At 41.9% G+C, this 19,907-nt stretch overlaps 1 protein-coding gene across 1 annotated transcript in view; it reads right to left on the bottom strand.

Annotated features, from left to right (window-relative positions):
• The window catches only part of myo1f (myosin IF), a 135,966-nt gene extending 122,512 nt beyond the window's left edge, over positions 1-13,454 (bottom strand). Inside the window, exon 1 of the mRNA XM_048559792.2 lies at positions 12,995-13,454. Within this exon, the coding sequence (XP_048415749.1) occupies positions 12,995-12,997 (3 nt within the window). The 5' untranslated portion in view covers positions 12,998-13,454. The remainder of the gene's footprint in view (positions 1-12,994) is intronic.
• Positions 13,455-19,907: the final 6,453 nt, after the last annotated feature.

Genomic DNA, 19,907 nt, shown 5'->3' with positions numbered 1-19,907 from the left:
TTGGTGTGACAGCACAAGTAGCAGATGACAGTTTAAATGGGAAACAGGGCAGGGCACTGGGATTGATATTTCATTGTTTTTGTGAAGAGCCAGTATAGATCTATTGAGCTGAGTGACCACTTTCCACGCTGTTAAACCTTTGCCACTCAACACTAGCTACAAGTTCAGCCCTGTTGTGCTGTTGTCTGCAGCCCAGAGCAGAGACCTGCTGATTCTTTGCTGTCATCAGTGCTGGGTTTCAGAGTAGATATGCTGTCTCTTTGAGTTTCCAAGATGTCAATGTAAACATTTGATCTGCTGTCACACTGACCAGTGACTGAGGATGATAGTCCAGTAATAAGTGTCTGATGTGCAATTCTGGCCTCTAAATATCCTCAGGCCCAAAGACACTTGGAGTGTACAGCAGGTGAAGAGAACAGTGAAGCAGGTGGCGATAAGTATGCAGCGGTTTAGGATCTCTGTAAAATAGACCAGGGTAGATATGCCGTAGAACAAAATCACCTTAAACAGACTAGGATCTATGTGAGGCAGGTCTGGAGGAGTGTGAAGCAGGTCTATCACAATTCTGTCATTCTCTGCAGCTAACGTCCCATTCCTTATAGGAACTAAAAGACATTCTGTTTGCCCTGTGTTACCATACTTGCAAAAAAGTATCATCAGCTGCAGGAGCTCCAGTTCCAGATGTCAGAGCTTATGCAGCAGTTGGCATTACTGCAGGGTATCAAGAAGTTGAGAAAATTTTCGATTGCATGAAGAGTACTCTGGGAGAAAGGGAATAATTAATCACCAGGCAGTTAAAAAGAAATATAGACAGATGTGCAGGAGTCTCTTGACTGAATCCGTCTCCAGTCGGAATTCAGTTCTGACCACTAAGGTAAGTGATGGGTCATTTGGGGAGTGCAACCAAGAACGTTACTGAACATCTGTAAAAGACCCTGAAGGATTTGGGTGAAAGGCAAGCAGTATCTTCCACATGATCACCAATGGCACAGATAGAAGGATTTGGTCATGTAGTCAGACTTTAGGGAGGTAGGCAAGAAATTGGAAAACAGGACCTCCAATGTAGCCAATTACAGACCAGTTAATTTAATCTTGTTGTAAGGGAAATTTTTAGATGTGATGACTTGGGACAAAATTAATGGTCATGGGTAAATGCGAGTTAATTAAAGCAAGAAAGTGTGGGCAAATCATGGTCAACTAACTTGCTTGTGTTTTCTTTGATTAGGCAACTGTGAGGGTTGAGAAGGTAATGCTGTTGATGTGATGTACACGGGTGTTCAGAAAGCATTTGATAAATGCCACAACACCGAATCATGGGCAAAGTTAGTGTTCTTGGAATAAAGAGGAAATTAAGAATGCAGATGAATAATTTTGAGTGATTAAGATAGTGGTGAGTGGTTATTTTCCACACTGAAGGAAGGATTAGATTGAAGCTCCCAAGGAATCAACATTCACACCCCTGTTCTATTTGATCTATATTCATGATATAAGACCTTAGTTTCCAGGGCACAACTTTAAAATATGCAAATGATATGACATTTGAAGATATTGTGAAGCATGACAAAAATAGTATAGAACTTCAAAAAGGAGATAGGATGGTGGAATGGATGGACAAGTGACAGATAAAGTTCGATGCAGAGGCATGTGCAATGATTGACTTCAGTAGGAGGAATGTAGAGTATTACAATTGTAGTATCAATATTTGATTTCCATAATTTGACTTAAATACCTGTGATTTTCACAGACTGACAATGGTTTGTAAAAAGAGACTTCTGGCTTGAAATGGTGGCTGTGGTCATCTGAAAGGCCCAGGCAGTCCCCATTGGGTATATGAACCATAAAAAAAATTCTTTACCAGAATTACTAGTTTAATCAAGAGGCACTGAAATTCAGTGATACACCATGGAATTTGCATCTCCTGTTTTACTCACCCTTGCACGATAAATTCACTTTTGATAGATAGAGAGTTGCTGAAAACTATCCGGTTTGGAATAAACAAAAAGAACCTGAAAAATAACTGTCAATAACAGTCTTTGAGCAACAAAGGAGAGATAGCAACTTAGACCAAGAACTGTTATTAGATTACCAGTTTGTGGCTGTTTCCTCCCTGCTACTTTCAACCCAAAAAAGCAAAGCCCAGTGAAAAAACAACTTGGAACAACAACTATTCACTGAGAGTATAAGACCTACAATGCTTTTCACTGCTGAAAAACAAGGCAGCATCTGAACTATCCGTACTTACATTTAAAGTCTAACACCGCAAGGATTCTATGCGGCAGTCTTTACCTTCCTGTCAGTATAGACACCCTCCATCCTTTAAAGCTTATTACCTGGGTTTGTGCATGTGTTTGGTGTCACATTTTCATTATTACTTTTGGAGTCGGGGATTAAAAAAAGTTCTTTTTGTCTTTCAAGTAATCCTGGAATTGGCTCCTTCATTTTGAACTAGTTAATTAAATTTTACTTGAAGTTTGATAAAAGTGTACATTTTTAAAATAAAATCTTTCCATCAAATGAAAGGCTTTAAAAAGAGGAGAGCTGATCTATGACTCCTCATCTGGTGTAACAAGAGAGGTACCATTCTAAAGGAATATAGGAACAGAGGGAGCTGGGTGTGTTTGTGTCTCAGTCATTGAAGGTGGCTGGAAATGTTGATATAATTTGCAGTAAATAAGGCAAACTGCATTCTGAGCTTTATCAATAGGGACATAGAGCACTGAAGCAAGGAAATTTTGTTAAACCTACATGGAAGTCTGGTGCAACTACAACTGCAACCAGTCTTCAGCACTAAACTTCAGGAAGGATTGGAATAAATGTGTGGATCATTCAGCTCATTAAGCCATTCGTTTAGATCATGGCAGATCTTCCACCCCAATATCACTTCCCTGCACCTTCTCCTTAATCCATTAATAATATGAAAATATTAGAGAGGGTACAGAAAAGATTCTCGAGAATGATTCCAGTTATGTAAATAATTGGATAAATTCGGATGGCTTGTGCAAGAGAAGAGAATGTGGAAAGGAGATCTGATAGAAGTATTCAAAATTGCATGCTGGAGTGGGGATCTAAACAGAGGAGGAAGAAGTTGTATCCACTGTGAGGAAAGCTCGAGATCCAAAAGTCAAAAATTTAAGATAACTGTCAAAAGAAGCACTGGCATCATGAGATGAAACTTCTTCTATGCACTTACTGTGAGTGTGAGAGAGGCAGGGTCCAATGAGGCATTCAGAGAGAATTGGATTATTACTTGAAAGTGGACACATTTGCTGCACTGTGTGGGCAAGGCATTGGAGTGGCACTAGCGTCTTGAGCTTCCTAGACCCTAAGCCCTGGAAATCCACAATAAATCCTTCCTTTAGTCCTTTCTTAAAATCTACCCTTTTGAGCAAGATTTTAGCAACCCGTCCTAATGGCTCTTTTGGTAGCTTCATCTCACATTATGACTGTTGGTATTGCTGAAAGCTTCTTCAAAGTTTCATAATGGCAAAGGCACTATATAAACACAAATTATTTTTGAATCATGATATTGCCTATTAGGACAGTGTCGTGCAGGGGCCCTTTTGCGAAAACCTTCAGATGCCTGGAATTGGGTTGCTCGGACAAGTTACTAACTTGATGCAGTAACAAGTTGATTGGATGACACGTTCCCTGTTAGTGTCTGGAAGGAAAGTAGCGTCATTGATTTTAAGACTCAGTCACTTTTATTGCCATTGCCAGTACAGTTAGCTGTGGCTCAAGTGGGCTCCAAGTCCAAGGTACAGTAATAGTCACAGCTCTGCAACTTTCAGTGGAAATGCAGTCTTCCTAAGGGGTGTCAATTTCAAGGAGAAAATAAGGCTGACTGTTCCTGCTCAGATGGTGGCCTAGGTACCTGCAATCTCTCGTGTTTTTTTAAATTGAATGCTGTGGGCATATTGAATGCTGTAGAATCTCAAAGATTTTCTACTAAAAGAATCACTGAATATTTTTGTTTCAACTTTTTAGACCAGAATTTCCCTTGTATAAAATTTTGATACATTTCCTGTCCTCTGTTTGGAGTTAGGACATCTTAAAATTAATGCTGCTTCTTGTTGACACAGCTCAGTTTGCTTACAAATGGTGATAACTTCAAAAGAATAAAATAAATAGTCAAATATAGCACTTGAATCGGCCATTGTTTTAAATTCTTGGAAATTAAGACTTACTGCATTTTTGCTGTTCCAGCCAGTCCCAGGGTGTAGAGCAGTGAAATTATAATGTGTGCTTTGATTATGATTATCACTTGAATGGAAAGCCACTGCTTGCAATTCACTTCTGCAAACTTTGTCTTAGGTCCTTCAATTAGCAAAGCAGGGTCCAAATCTATCTATCTTTAAGTCCTATAAAGTTAGTTAGCTACACACAAGCCTTTGATCAATGCAACACTTTGTGCAGCCTATTAATTTTATGTAATACCAGGCAGTAAGAACATTCTAAATAAAAATTTTCTAACATTGGATTAATGAAAGGAACTTGTTTGTGGATTATTAGGATTTACAACTTTGTTATAACAAAGATATAAAAGAACAACTTCAAATCTGAAACAAAAATAGGACATACTACAAAGGAATAGCAGAACACAATTTTTAAAGATCAGAACAGATCTTTTTACAGATGTTGGACAAGCTTGACATGTATTTTTATCCTTTATAATTAAAAGTCTGTATCAAAAATTGCTCCTCAAGCAAAGTCTCTTTGGGCAAATGCACACTAAATATTTAAGTGGATCTACAGTATACATTGTCAGCTCCTTGGGTTGAGCTCTATATTGAGCATGGGAATTTATAATGGAAAGGATGACACTCGTTAGCACATGAGAAATCTGCCCATGTGCCCACATTATTACAGGTTGACAATGGGGGAAATACCTTAACACTGTTTAAAAACAGAGAAAGCCTACCCAATCACATGTTAATGAATACTTCTGGTACAATTCTTATTTTACACCCTTTTGTTCACAATGGCATCGCATCAAGCACTGGTGTTGTTATGGATTTTTTTAATCACCATTAATAAATGTGGGGCACCTTGGTGGCTCAGCAGTTACCAATGCTGTTTTAATGCACCAGGGACCTGTATTTGATTCCAGTCTCAGGTGACTGTGTGGAGATTACACATTCTCTCGTGTCTGCATGCTCTGGTTTCCTCCCATGGTACAAAGATGTACAGGTTAGATGGATTGGCCATGGGAAATGCAGAGTTACAGGGATAGGGTAGGGGGGCTGAATCTGGGTGGGATACTTTTCAGAGGATCAGTGTGGACTTGATGGGCTGAATAACCTGCTTCCATACTGTAGGGATTCTGAGTCTAAATTAGTAATACTGTGCACTTGTGATGCAGTAGCTATAGCATGAATCTTTTGTTCCTGTTCCTGTCAATTTTTGAATTTATTTCGTACCATGAAAATGATCCTTGAATCATAAAGTGGCAATTTGAGAAGAAGCACAGCCCTCTGCATGGAGGATTACATTATATTGCTGAACAGTTAATGTACCAATTCAGCAAAGCATGGGCATTCCCTTACCAAACCAGTGATATGAAGGTACCAAAGAGAGTTAGAAGGAAAGTATTACAATAAATGGGCTATGTCAATGAATGCCAGAGCGTGCTGAAGAAATTCAGTGACACTATCAGCAGGAGCAAGGTAAGCAGCTGCACAGTTGTATTTACATCTGAACGGTAGCAAGTAACAGAAAACTGCTTCAACATCACATCCTCATTAAATAAGTCTCAATTAATCTCCAATATCCATTACCTCGTAGGCGTGCCTTCCACCAAATTCCATTTTCCCACCCAGCTTCCTTCAACACATTCAGGAAAACAATAGTCTGGCATCCTTCCCATCAGAGATGCTATTCCAGAAAGTGCCCTTATAATCTGAGTGTTTTTCATCACACATATGGTACAGTGCTTTTGCTGCTTATTTTTGTCCAAGAAAAACCTGCGTTCACAATAGGAGGGAGTGGCCCTGAACAGCAATAGGCTTGCAACAACATATGAGAGGAGTCACATGAAGGTATGCCTTGAGGGTACAATTGTCCTGCAGGCAGCTGGAGTTGGGTATGCAGGAGGCCCTCCACTCCCTGGTTAGACCCAGAAACACTGACATACAAAATGTTGCACTTGTATTGCTTATCATGCAAAAATCCGAACTCCTTTTCCTAGCAGTTGCCTCTTTGTCTTTGCTGGTGTGGCTAAAAAAAAAGCAGTCAGTGCCACTGAGGATCAGCCCCAAAACACTTCTGTCTTGTTTTACTGTAACACACTCTGGTTGGAATGGGACTTCATCATTTGACAAGTTGATCCAAAGCCACCAGCATTGGCTGAATGCGGAAGACTATTCTGCTTCCATTTCTGCTTTCGTTGCGTCTATTTTAAAACTTCAAAATTGTTTCGGCTGCATTATTGGTGCAAAAAGGTTGCTCACACACTTGACTGCCAGGGACAGTGGAATTGCAGGTTTCCGGCAGGATCTGTGTGGAATCTCAAATGGAGAAGGCCGTTGTCTCTCATGATGGGGGATGCTATTACTAGCGCAGACCTCCTACAGCATCATGTCAAGCCGTCTCCACACACAGCCACTGCCAACCGATGGGTTTTTAGTAGCCAGAATGCAAGCTGAGTCAGGCTGAACCCATCCCAGTAAAAGTGCTACAGATTGATATATGCATTCCAGAGAATCAAGCTAAGATGAAGAGCCTTTCCTAGTCACTTCTTCTGGAGAAACTAATATTAGCCATGTTCAGGGCTCTTGCCAAAGTGCCTCCTCATAGGATAACTAAGCAGAGCATTTATTGTAGAGAAAGGGCAACACTCTGGCATTACGCATTAGTCAAAGAGACACATTAAATATCTGGACAATGATGAGGTCAGGAAACATAATTGTTGAATATCGACTGTCACATTTTCCTGGGGAACTGGTGAAATGACAGCAGACAAAATGCAGTATCTTCCTGAAATGGGAGAATGAGCCAGCAAGTGCTGGACTATTCACTTCACGTATCAAAGGATAACGTTACCACAGTGATGTGAAGCAAGGCCATTACATTGGACCTGGTAATGGAGTCTCAAACGTTTTTTAGTAGTCACTGTGGAGCTATCTTCTCTGCTGCTTATTCTTTGATTTCAACAGTAAGAAATATGGTATTGGCTCTTAATCTACATTCCATTTTCTCTAGACTATCATTCAGAATGCAGCTTACACAATTAAGCAAGCTCATCTTGTAACAACATCCCTGACCTTTTGAACACTGGGTGGATTCTCTATCACTTGTTGGTGCTTGTGAATAGCTTGCATGGGGTCTCTCAGGTGATGTACTGAAGTGTTTTTGTTAAGGAATCACCAAGTCACCAGGTCAGTCAGCAGCAAGCACCCTTGATAGCCAACAACAGTACCTTTATATTGTGGAATGCCCACCCTGGGTGTAAGGATAGACAGCAAAGTGGAAGTCAACCAGAATTTTGAATATATTAGTAGCTGAATGCATACACACTGTATGGACTCAGTCTTTATTTCACATGGGTCTTGCACCCTAAACCTAGGTACACTTCAGATCTGAAACTCAGGAAATCAATGCTCTAATGGGTTCTAAGATAACAAGGTATGGAGCTGGATGAACACAGCAGGCCAAGCAGCATCTTAGGAGCAGGAAAGCTGACGTTTCAGGTTTCCGATGAAGGGTCTAGGCACGAAACGTCAGTTTTCCTGCTCCTAAGATGCTGCTTGGCCTGCTGTGTTCATCCAGCTCCACACCATGTTGTCTCGGATTCTCCAGTATCTGCAGTTCCCATTATCTCTAATGGGTTCTGATTTTTTTGGCATTTTATTCAATACCTAATTTAATTCTGTTTTGCAAACAATCCTGGGAGGTTATAAATATTTCACTCGTACAATATACCAAAGTTGCTATTTAGAATTGTGTATTGTAAATTTAGTTTTGCTGTTCTGTATAATTTTCCCATTGACTTTGGGACCCTGATGTTAGGGTGTCCTGGGCCCGCACTTGCAAGATGTTAGAACAGATAATCTATTTACCCCAAAGTAGCTCAGCCTCCTGTTTATCTATCTCCATCATTCAATTAAGTAATAAGGATTTTGAATCAGTAGGGGCCACTGAAGGCCACCAAACATTGAAAAGTTGGGACCCCACCTGCAGAGATGGGTGCTGCTGAAAGGGAACCTCCTTTCTGATTGTCAAATGCAAAATAGGGCTGTAGGAAGATCAAAGGTTTTATGGTGTGAGACAGGAGATGGAAAGCCCAAAACAGTAATGTGTTTTTGAAGAAGGGTCCTGACCCGAAATGTCAACTTTCCTGTTCCTCTGCTGCCTGGCCTACTGTGTTCATCCAGCTCCACACTGTGTTGTCTCTGACTCCATCATCTGCAGTTCTTGCTACCTCCAACAGTAATGTGTCACCAGTGTGCTTGACACTATTTATTAGTTCACTTCCTTCTTCCTCAGTGAAAGGAGCCTTTGGCTCTGATAATCCTCGACTGCTGCAGGGACGCTGACTCCATCAAGTTTGGCAGTCTCTAAAGATGGCAGTGGTGCACTCTGACACTGACAAAATGCTGACCATCCCTAAAAAGTATGGACAGGACTTTGAAAATTTGCACAGAGATATAGACAGTTTAAGTGAGTGGGAAAAGGTCTGGCAGATGGGATTCACTCATGTTGGTAAGAATAACAGTAAAAGGGACCATTACTCGAATGGTTAAAAAATTGCAGCTTGCTGTGTGCAGAAGGACCTGGGTGTCCTTGTGCATGAATCTTAGAAGCTTGGTTTACAGATGCAACAGCTAATTAAGCAGACAAATGGAATGTTGTCCTTCATTGTTAGAGGGATGGAGTTTAAAAGCAGGCAAGTTATTTTGCAGCTCTATAGGGTGCTGGTGAGGTCACACCTGGCGTACTGGGTGCAGTTTTGATCTCCTTCCTTCAGAAAGGATGTAGGGCACTGGAGGGCGAGCAGAGGAAATTCACAAGTTTGATTCCAGAATTGAGAGAGTTGGTTTATGAGGAGACACTGAGCAGATTGGGATTATGTTCGTTGGAATTTAGAAGGATGAGGGTGGATCTAATAGAAATATATAAAGTTATGAAGGGAGTAGACAGGTTAGAAGCTGAGAGGTTGTTTCCAATGGCAGGTGAAAGTAGAACAAGAGGGCATAGCCTCAAAATTAGAGGGACCAGATTTAGGACTGAATTGAGGAGGAACTTCTTCATCCAAAGGGTTGTGAATCTGTGGAATTCCCTGCCCAGTGAAGTAGTTGAGGTTTCTTCATTGAATGTTTTTAAAGCTAAGATAGATTTTTTTTTTTGAACGGTAAAGGAATTAAAGGTTATGGTAAGAGCGTGGGTAAGTGGAGCTGAGTCCATGAAAAGATCAGCCATGATCTTACTGAATGGCGGAGCAGGCTCAAAGGGCTAGATGGTCCACTCTTGCTCCTGGTTCTTATGTTCTTATGAAAATTGCCCCTAATAGGGATCTAACAATTCCAATTGGCTTCCTACCCGTGTGGTGTGCGTAGCATATCCAGGGGCTATCTTTTCTGGGGAAAGCTCTCTGGCTATTTAAATGCCTTGAGAAACCATCCTCATGTGGTTTCTCAAATATTTTCCCAGAACACCCCACCACCTCCCAACATTAAGCACACCACCACTGGCTAGGAAAATTCTGACCATTGTTAAACCTAAAGCCGCACACTACCATCACAGTTCAGAATTTCAGATGCAGACAATATCCATTGTTGTACCTACTGCATCATACAATGCACTCAGAATGAAATGTATCTTACTTTAACATGGAAAACCATGTGAGATCCACTAGCAAAACATTACTTCAAGCTGTAAAGACTTCACGACAACTTGAATGTGACTGCGTGATTCAATAGTGTCCAATGAGTCAGACATTTATGGATTTAAGCTCTAGGGCAGGGATATTGAATAGTTAACCCAAGTCTTCGATAACAAAGTGTGAAGCTGGATGAACACAGCAGGCTTCATCCCTGAAGGGTTTAGACCCGAAACATCAGCTTTTGTGCTCCTGAGATGCTGCTTGGCCTGCTGTGTTCATCCAGCTTCACACTTTGTCATCTTGGATTCTCCAGCATCTGCAGTTCCCATTATCATTGGCCCAGGTCTTCTGTTGGCTCCAATGCTAGGTGCATTGCTGCTGCCTGCATTATCTTCACTGCTCCAATTATATTATGCATTTTCAGCCAGAAGTACCCTGACCTTGGCTGTAGCTGACATGGGCCAATGCAACCTCTCCAAATGAAGGCTAGTGAGGTTAGACAACAAAGAGAGGCCTTTCCTTTTTGCAGAGTAGAGTTTTTAATGGGCATGGCCATCAATGGCTGAGTGAGATTATCTGTTTGGGGTAGATAGGTCAGTTTCTGGAGTAATTAGGTTGGGCCAGGGGGGTATGTAGGTCATGGGTTTAGTTGGGGTGGGAAGGTAGCTGGGTCAGTTCAAGTCAAATTGGTTGATTGGGATCAGAGATCATTTGTGATGCTCACTTCAGCCATATTGGTTAATGTTCAAGTTGCACCAGAGATTAAAGGGTGTAATGTTTTGAGCGTAGTTCTTACACTCTGGCTTCTATGCTGATCTCAGTGTCAGAATTTTTATGAAGAGTCATGGGCTGTGCAAATCGGCTTGCTCGAAGCTTAAACTTCCAGAGCAATTACTGCACTCGTATGTGTCAGTGCTTCTGCAAGGTCCTGATGCACAAGACGGTACAGATTTCACTGCTCTGGACAGCTAAAGATTCATGCCATTACCTATTGATTTCAGTGTGGGACTGGGAGCATGCTGTTCTTTAGAAGTGCCACCTTCTGGATGAAATATAAAACTGGAGCCATGGTTGTAAAGTTCAGTTCTGTTATATTTGTTTACAGGATGTGGGTGTGGCTGATTAGATGAGCATTTATTGCCCCACCCTCATTGTCCAGAGGCATTTAAAAATAGACCACATTGATGTGGATGTGTAGTCACATGTAGGCCGGGCCACGTAATGATGGCAGATTTCCTTTGCGAAAGAAGCAAGTAGAGTTTTTTACAATGGCCACCATAAGACCATAAGATATAAGAGCAGAAATTAAGCCATTCGACCCATCGAGTCTGCTCCACCATTCAATCATGGCTGATAAGTTCCTCAATCCATTCTCCTGCTTTCTCCCTATAATCTTTGATCCCCTTGATAATCAAAAACCTACCTATCTCAGTCTTAAGTGTACTCAATGACCTGGCCTCCACAGCCTTCTGTGGCAGTGAATTCTAAAGATTCACCACCCTCTGGCTGAAGAAGTTTCTCCTTATCTCCATTCTAAAAGGTCTTCCCTTTATTCTAAGGCTGTGCCCTCGGGTCCTAGTCTCTCCTACCAATGGAAGCATCTTCCCAATGTCCACTCTGTCCACGCCATTCATGGTTACATTCATTCAAATTTTGCCATTTACCATGATCATTGACTCCAGATTGCTGGTTACAAGTTTAGTTGGTTACAACTAAACAGCACATGGTTGCATTGGTTCAAGAAGGCAGCTCACCAGCATTTTGTCAAGGGTGACATGGATGGATAATAAATGCTGGTCCAGCCAATGTCACCCGCATGCCATGAGTGGATTTTGAAAAAATCCACCAAGCTGCTTATGCCCTGGCTAACTCATTCCTCAGCCAACACCAGCAGGATGGACGAATGGTTATTTCTGCTTGTTGCACCTTACTGTGTGCAAATTAGTTCATTCACTTTAAAAGACATTTATTGGCTATGAAACATGTTGTTAGAGGATGTGTAAAGTATTGTCTAACAGCAAAGTTGTTCTTTAAGCATCCTTTTACCTTAATTTGGAAGTTTATTTGTGAAAATAAATCACTTCCATACCCATGTATAACAATCCTCCTGGTGCCTGTCCCTGATTAATCCATTGTAAATCAGAGGTAAAAGTTAGTTCACCTGGATTGAATTATGTGTTTATTTTCAGTGAACAATGTTTAGCTGAAGAAACCTCAATGGGATAAAAACCAGTTAAGATCAGCAAAGCAAACACCACTTCTTGGAAATACCACAACTGAACTCTAACCTATTTCTTTGGAGCTGCCTTTTAATTTTAAAGCTTTGAAAAAAAAATCACCCTCAGATTACTGTTGATGATGGCGCAACGAAATGAACCTTGAAAAACAACCAGATAGAGGAAGGTCAGACTTAAGCGCAAAGTGTTGCACTGACATTACAGCGAACTATAGTTCGATTCCCCTATTCTATCTTTAATCTTTTTCCGCAACAAGGACTAAATATACAGAGACCAGAATTGGACAAATGGTCTTATTTGGAGAGTGGATGCTTAAAAAAAAATCGAACTGCATAAAGCTAATCACGTGAAACGAGAAACTGACAGTGCTAACATAAATGAAATTCTTGTCTGACACCCTCCAGAAAAGAAACATGAACTTAACACTTGGATGTGTGTCTGGTTCCCATTCCCCCACCCCGCAACTACCCTCTTCCTGATTTTGGCTTTGAAAACAAAAAGAAATTTAAACGGATTTTAAGCAGTGTGATTTATACCTCGGGCATTTTATATATTGTAGGGGTAAAGTTAAATTCTTGTGCAGACCAAATCACACTTTAAACATTACAGTGGCAACCGCCAGAACAAACACCTGGAAAATCAGTAAATGCTGTGGACCAACCGAGTTTGTGCTGCCCTGCTACAGCGGCACAGACTGGATCCACCAACTGTCAAGAGTTAAAATAACAACGGTGAAACACGGTCTTCTCTGAAGTGTCGGAAAGCTACTTTGATGACAGGAAACTCCATACTCGCAGAAGCCTGCCCTGTCTAACAGAATTTCTATCAGATTCAAGAGTGGAATCGGTTTGATTAGATCACACCCATCTGACATTTTAACATTTCGGTTAACAGGGCTTCTCTACACACAAATAAACAGAATAATGTAAGAAGCACTCACCATTTTACCGTAGTAATTGATTCACTTCCCTTCTGGTGATCGTATTGTAGTCTCCTAATTTGGAGATTGTTCCACAATCCACTTCTAAGGTCTGTTTAAATCAGCATTTAATTCATAAACATTCACCTCATCATTTCTGGTAGCAGTGTACCTGCTAGCGGGCCGGTTATTTGTGCAGTAAACTGCAGTGTGCTGTTCCTTTCTGACTTCCTCGTTTTTGATGTATGCAGTTATCCATTAACAGATGATTGGTAGTTGAAGGGACGCTTTCAAAAGAACTAGATTCTGACACAAAAAATGCAGTTCACGCTAATGATAGACAAACGAATAAACGGAAATGTTATGGCATATGTAAAACACAAGGAATCATTTACGAGAGTAAGAAGGACGGCTCGTTTGGAGGCTTTCCAGGTTTTAATTGCCGTGCGAACTTCTGAAGGATACAACAAGCTCTCACGTTCTGCACATTTCACAAAAGGCGTGTTCCGATGGATAGTGCGTCTGATATCCACCTCCCCTTTGACCCTCACACAAATTTCTTAACAAGATTCAGCATCATGTTGAAGACAAAATGCTGGTACAAGCAGATTTTTTGATACTAATTTCAAGGATTGAATCATGAGGAACTGGACCCACGTTTTGCACTAGAATTTCACAGAGGTTACGGTCTTATGATGCTCGCTGTTATTTAAGCGTAAGCACTGCAGCGGTTTGAGGCAGGGTCTGATGCTCTGTCAAAAGCCAAACTCCGAAAGCAGGAATCAGACATGCGGGACCCTCCACTATTACTTTTGTGCAAATGCATCTTACTCACCATGGATTGGCATTGGGTGGTGGAAAATTACTGTCTTACACCAAAGTACAAAGTTAGACATCGACAGCAGTGAAACAAGCCATTCTGCCCAACTGGTCTGTACTAGCGTTTATATTCCACAACAGTAACCTTCTATTCCATCTGACTCATATTAGCGTTTCAGTTTACTTTCCTATTCTCTTTTCTTACAGTTCATTGAGCTTCCTTTTGAAAACATGTTAACTATTTGTCTCAACCACTTCCTTTTGCAGCAACTTCCACATTCAAACTACTCTCTGGGTAAAGACATTTTTCCTTATTTCATTATTGGATTTATAAGCAGCTATCTTGTACTAATGGCCTTTGGGTTTGGATCCTCTGACAGTGGAAACATTCTGTTGACATCTACATCACCACCCCCAACGCACTCATTCATAATTTTAAGTCTCTCAATCAGGACTTCTTCTAAATCTTTGCTCCATCTTGTTCAATCTTCCTCAAAAGGCATAATCTCTGACATTATCCTTGTAAATATTTTTCAAGTTTTTTCTTTTTCCAGTGCTTCTATGTACATGGTGAGGCCACTTTTGGAATATTGTGTACAATTCTGGTCATCCTTCCACAGGAAGAATGCTGTTAAACTTGAGGAGTTGCAGAAAAGACTTAGAAGTTTGTTGCCAGGTAGGTTTTTGAGTTACAAGGAGATGCCAAATAGGCGGGAGCTATTTTCCCCTGGGCATCAGAGGCTGAGGGGTGACATTATGGAGGTTTATAAAATCATGAGGGACATGGGTAGGGTGAGTAGCCAACGTCTTTCCCCTGGAGTGGGAGAGTCTAAAACTAGAGGGTATAGGTTTATAGTGAGAGGGGAAAGATATATAACAGAGCTAAAGGGCAACTTTTTCATGCAGAGGGTAATGTGTGTATGGAACAAGCTGTCAGAGGAAGTGGTGGAGGCTGTTACAATTACGAGATTTAAACGGCATCTGTATGGACCCACGAGTGGGAAGGGTTTAGAGGGATATGGACCAAATGCTGGCAAATGGGGCTTGATGAACTTAGGATGTCTGATCAGCATGGATGAGTTGGACTGAAGGGTCTACTTTCATGCTTTACGTCTCTATGAGTCTCTGACTCTAAAATGGCAACCAGAATTGTCCACTGTTGTGGATGCAGCCCATCTAGAATCAAATACAACTTTAACATAGCGTCTCTGCTACTGATTTCAAACTAATTCTGAGCTGGTTTTAGTACTTCAATTGCTTTTCTGCTCTATGGTGCTGATTCTAATGAATTGTTCAGAGGTACATTCATATCCCGTTCCTGTTCAGTTTTGTGTTTACTCAGGTGATATTTCTGTTTATACAAAGTTTCAGCCAGGCAGCAGACTCAAATATAATTCCTAGCAGTGGGCAGGCAGCCTCTGGAGGGGTCACAAGTAACATTTCTTGCCAGCAGTATTAAAATAAGGCCAGAGGTTGAATCTCAGATGAGCCTCTGACCTCAGCTTCTGTTACACTCTGGATTTCGACCCCATTAGCTCTGCAGGATTCCGCATGCAATTATTCACAAATTTTACTTGTGAATGTAAATTTGAATAAACATCATGACAGCAATTTAAACTTTGTCATTCCAGCCCAAGTACCTTTTGTGGTGATGTGTTAATTACTGCTTTTTAGTCTCTCTGTGCTAAGCTGTGACAATACCAGTGTGGATTCTCATTCCTTCAGATCATAATTGGTGGAGATTTCTGTTTAAAATAGTCATTTTAACTTTTCATTTCCATTTCTTTTCTCTCTCCTAATTCAATCTTTCTTTCTTTATATCTCTCCTTATACATAATTTGATATTGGATTCACGTCTGCTCTAATTTACAAAAAAAACCCCAAAGAACTGTAGATGCTAGAAATCAGAAACACACTCACAAATTACCAGAAAAACTGTGGTCTGGTGTCATCTATGAAGAGAAAGCAGAGTTCATGTGAAAGCAGAACGGAAGAAGTGTCATTGGATCCAAAGCATTTACTTTGCTTTCTCTCCATAGATGCTGTCAGATCTGCTAAGTTTTTCCTATAATTTCTGTCTGTGTTTCAAATTACTCAGTTTTCTTAGTTGTCATGCTAATTTTTTCACAGTCCTTAATTTAGGTTAATAAGGGAAATACACAGTTTCTTTCCGAGTTGACTAATGTTCAAATGTGCTACTTTTGCTTATTGCAGTATTAAGAGATTGCAACTCCAGAAAGTGTTAGGCAAAATCAATTAAATCAAGACTTGCGAGGTCTAGTCGATACAGTTATTGGTACTAAATTAGGTATTGGTTATTGGTTGTTCTAGCAAATTGTAAACTATTAGCTGTTCAGCCAAGAGGTAAACAACTGAAAAGTGATTTTATAGAGACACTAAATGGGCACTACCTGTGAGATCCTGGTCAGTCTGCACCACCACACTCTGCCCTGAAATCTCCTGTGCCTTTGCAAAGGATGTCTGAAGAAAGATGCAATGGATTTTGATCCAAGTTCATCCCGAGCAGCTCTGTGATGTGGAACTCTATGCTCTAAGGTCTGTTCCCAGGGATGCACACCTCGACAAACATCGAATGCACCTGGAGGACCATCAACACAGTGAAAGATGCTCTTTGGTCAGCATGAAACTTGTTAGTTTTCCAGCACAAGGATATGACCTTGACAGCGTGATGCAGACTGGCACATTCCAAGTCCAAGATTATATGCTGTGGGATGCACTAAAGCTTGGGGTAGCTGCAGCCAAGGAGCAGTGGGGAAAGATCATTCTCTGAGGTCTTCCTGCTGGGAGTTTGTTCAATTATTGCACCTTCCTAGAACCTCACTGCATGTAAATATAGTCTTGTATATGTAAAAGATGCCTTTGGTTTGTTGAGATAGAGTCAAACTCAAATGTTTGCTTAAGATAACAAAGTGTGAAGCTGGATGAACGCAGCAGGCCAAGCAGCATCTCAGGAGCACAAAAGCTGACGTTTCGGGCCTAGACCCTTCATCGGAGAGGGGGTTGGGGTGAGGGTTCTGGAATAAATAGGGAGAGACGGGGAGGTGGACCGAAGATGGAGAGAAAAGAAGATAGGTGGAGAGGAGAGTATAGGTGGGGAGGTAGGGAGGGGATAGGTCAGTCCAGGGAAGACGGACAGGTCAAGGAGGTGGGATGAGGTTAGTAGGTAGGAAATGGAGGTGCGGCTTGAGGTGGGAGGAAGGGATGTGTGAGAGGAAGAACAGGTTAGGGAGGCGGAGACAGGTTGGGCTGGTTTTGGGATGCAGTGGGGGGAGGAGACGAGCAGAGCTGGTCTTGGGATGCGGTGGAGGAAGGGGATATTTTGAAGCTTGTGAAGTCCACATTGATACCATTGGGCTGCAGGGTTCCCAAGCGGAATATGAGTTGCTGTTCCTGCAACCTTTGGGTGGCACCATTGTGGCACTGCAGGAGGCCCACGATGGACATGTCATCTGAGAAATGGGAGGGGGAGTTAAAATGGTTCGCAGTTGTTTATTGCGAACTGAGCGGAGGTGTTCTGCAAAGCGGTCCCCAAGCCTCCGCTTGGTTTCCCCAATGTAGAGGATGCCATACCGGGTACAATGGATACAGTATACCACGTTGGCAGATGTACAGGTGAACCTCTGCTTAATGTGGAAAGTCATCTTGGGGCCTGGGATGGGGGTGAGGGAGGAGGTGTGGGGGCAAGTGTAGCACTTCCTGTGGTTGCAGGGGAAGGTGCCGGGTGTGGTGGGGTTGGAGGGGAGTGTGGAGCGGACAAGGGAGTCACAGAGAGAGTGGTCTCTCCGGAAGGCAGACAAGGGTGGGGATGGATAAATGTCTTGGGTGGTGGGGTTGGATTGTAGATGGCGGAAGTGTCGGAGGATGATGCGTTGTATCCGGAGGTTGGTGGGGTGGTGTGTGAGAATGAGGGGGATCCTCCTTGGGAGGTTGTGGTGGGGGCGGGGTGTGAGGGATGTGTTGCAGGAAATGCGGGAGACGTGGTCAAGGGCGTTCTCAACCACTGTGGGGGGCAAGTTGCGGTCCTTGAAGAACGTGGACATCTGGGATATGCGGGAGTGGAATGTCTTGTCGTGGGAGCAATTGCGGCGGAGGCTGAGGAATTGGGAATAGTGGATGGAATTTTTGCAGGAGGGTGGGTGGGAGGAGGTGTATTCTAGGTAGCTGTGGGAGTCGGTGGGCTTGAAATGGACATCAGTTTCTAGCTGGTTACCTGAGATGGAGACCGAGAGGTCCAGGAAGATGAGGGGTGTGTTGAAGATTGCCCAGGTGAACTTGAGGTTGGGGTGGAAGGTGTTGGTGAAGAGGGTGAACTGTTTGAGCTGGGGAGCAAGGGGCAGCGCCGATACAGTCATCAATGTAACGGAAGAAGAGCTGGGGTTTGGGGCCTGTGTAGATGCGGAAGAGGGACTGTTCCTTGTAACCTACAAAGAGGCAGGCATAGCTTGGGCCCGTGCGGGTACCCGTGGCCACCCACTTTGTCTGTAGGAAGTGGGAGGAATCGAAAGAGCAGTTGTTGAGGGTGGGGACGGGTTCGGCTAGATGGATGAGGGTGTCGGTGGAGGAGGACTGGTCGGACCTGCGGGACAGGAAGAAGCTGAGTGCCTTGAGGCCATCTGCATGAGGAATACAGGTGTATAGGGACTGGATGTCCATGGTGAAAATGAGGTGTTGGGGGCCAGGGAATGTTTGCTTGTTTACTTAATATGCTACTCTACAGAACCAAACTGCATTTGTGACATTGTAGATCTACAAAGAGATTTTTTTTATGAATAAAGTACAGTTTTGAAATAAAAACAAGTGATTTTATGGAGGTATATAATGTTAAGTGAATGAAAATGAAGACTAATGTTGCTCAAAACAAAAATGTGGAAGTAAAATAAGGAGAACGCAAGTTCAAATGAGTCAAAAGCATTCTTTGGGCTAATATCAGGAAGTTCTATCTTTCATACAGTGATCAATACATGTAATATATATCCAGATAGCATAGGAGAAGAAAAATTCCTGGAATCAACTGAGAAGCAATTACATGCTGTGACAGGATGATCTTAAGAGTTTTCTGTGAGGATAAGTTGAGAGACATAATGTGATGTCAATATGAAATCATATTGGTAATTTTTCAAAAATAAAGCAACCCACCTAAAATAAAAATGAGATGTACATGTTATTAGAGAAAATCTGTTACTAATTTATGTGAAGTATAGCGATATACAGCATGCTTGATAGAGAACAACCTACAGGTTCCAGAATCTTAGAGCACAAGATCCTCAAGACAACATCGTTGGCCGAAACATTTTAAAATGACTGAAAATTCGAAGTGTCCTTGCTCACTAATGATTCTTTAGTGTTCAAATGTGTTTAAGGATCACCTAAAATGTCCACGCCAGCTTATAACAAAACCTGGATAAACCCAGGCTCAGATTTACAAGAGACAGGCAACAATTAGTTGCAAATAAAGGTACAATACTGCAGATGCTGGAAATCTGAAGCAAACACACAGAATACTGAAAAAAATGCAGCAGGTCTGGCAGAGAGAAATAGAGTTAACCTTTTGAGCCCAGCCTGACTTACCTTCAGAAGTTTTGTACTTTAGAACAAATACTGTATGTAATTGCTGAAAGTGATAATGTTTGACATGAAAATTCCACGTCTTTCTCTCTGAGCTTGACTGACTAAAATAATACTGAATGCTTCAATATCAGCTCCTGGGGACAGTTGGCATTGATCAGAAACTTTAAAAGGCCAACCATATCGATACTGTGGTTGCAGGGAATTGGGAAGGAATAGTGATAGTGGTGCAGTGGAACAGTAATACAGAGACCCATGTTATGGGGGTGGGTGTTGCAGGCGGAGGTGTGGAGCCTGCGGAGGGGAGTCGGGGAATTGGAATTCATAGGTTTAAATTGCAACATTGCTGTGTTAGCTATTTCAGCCGTAAAATCTAGTAGTCTCAGTAATGGTGACCATGAAACTATCACTAATTGTAGCAAAAACCCAACTGGTTCCCTAATGCTCTTGAGGACAAAACATTTGCTGTCCTTTCATGAATGGCCTAAATGTATCTCTGCACCCAAGAAATGTGGTTAGCAAATATCCA

The sequence above is a fragment of the Stegostoma tigrinum genome, chromosome 30 (genome assembly GCF_030684315.1).
Source record: "Stegostoma tigrinum isolate sSteTig4 chromosome 30, sSteTig4.hap1, whole genome shotgun sequence".
Classification (NCBI taxonomy): Eukaryota; Metazoa; Chordata; class Chondrichthyes; order Orectolobiformes; family Stegostomatidae; genus Stegostoma; species Stegostoma tigrinum.
Note: the sequence above shows the minus strand (reverse complement) of the source record. Positions and strands in the feature narration are given on the sequence as shown.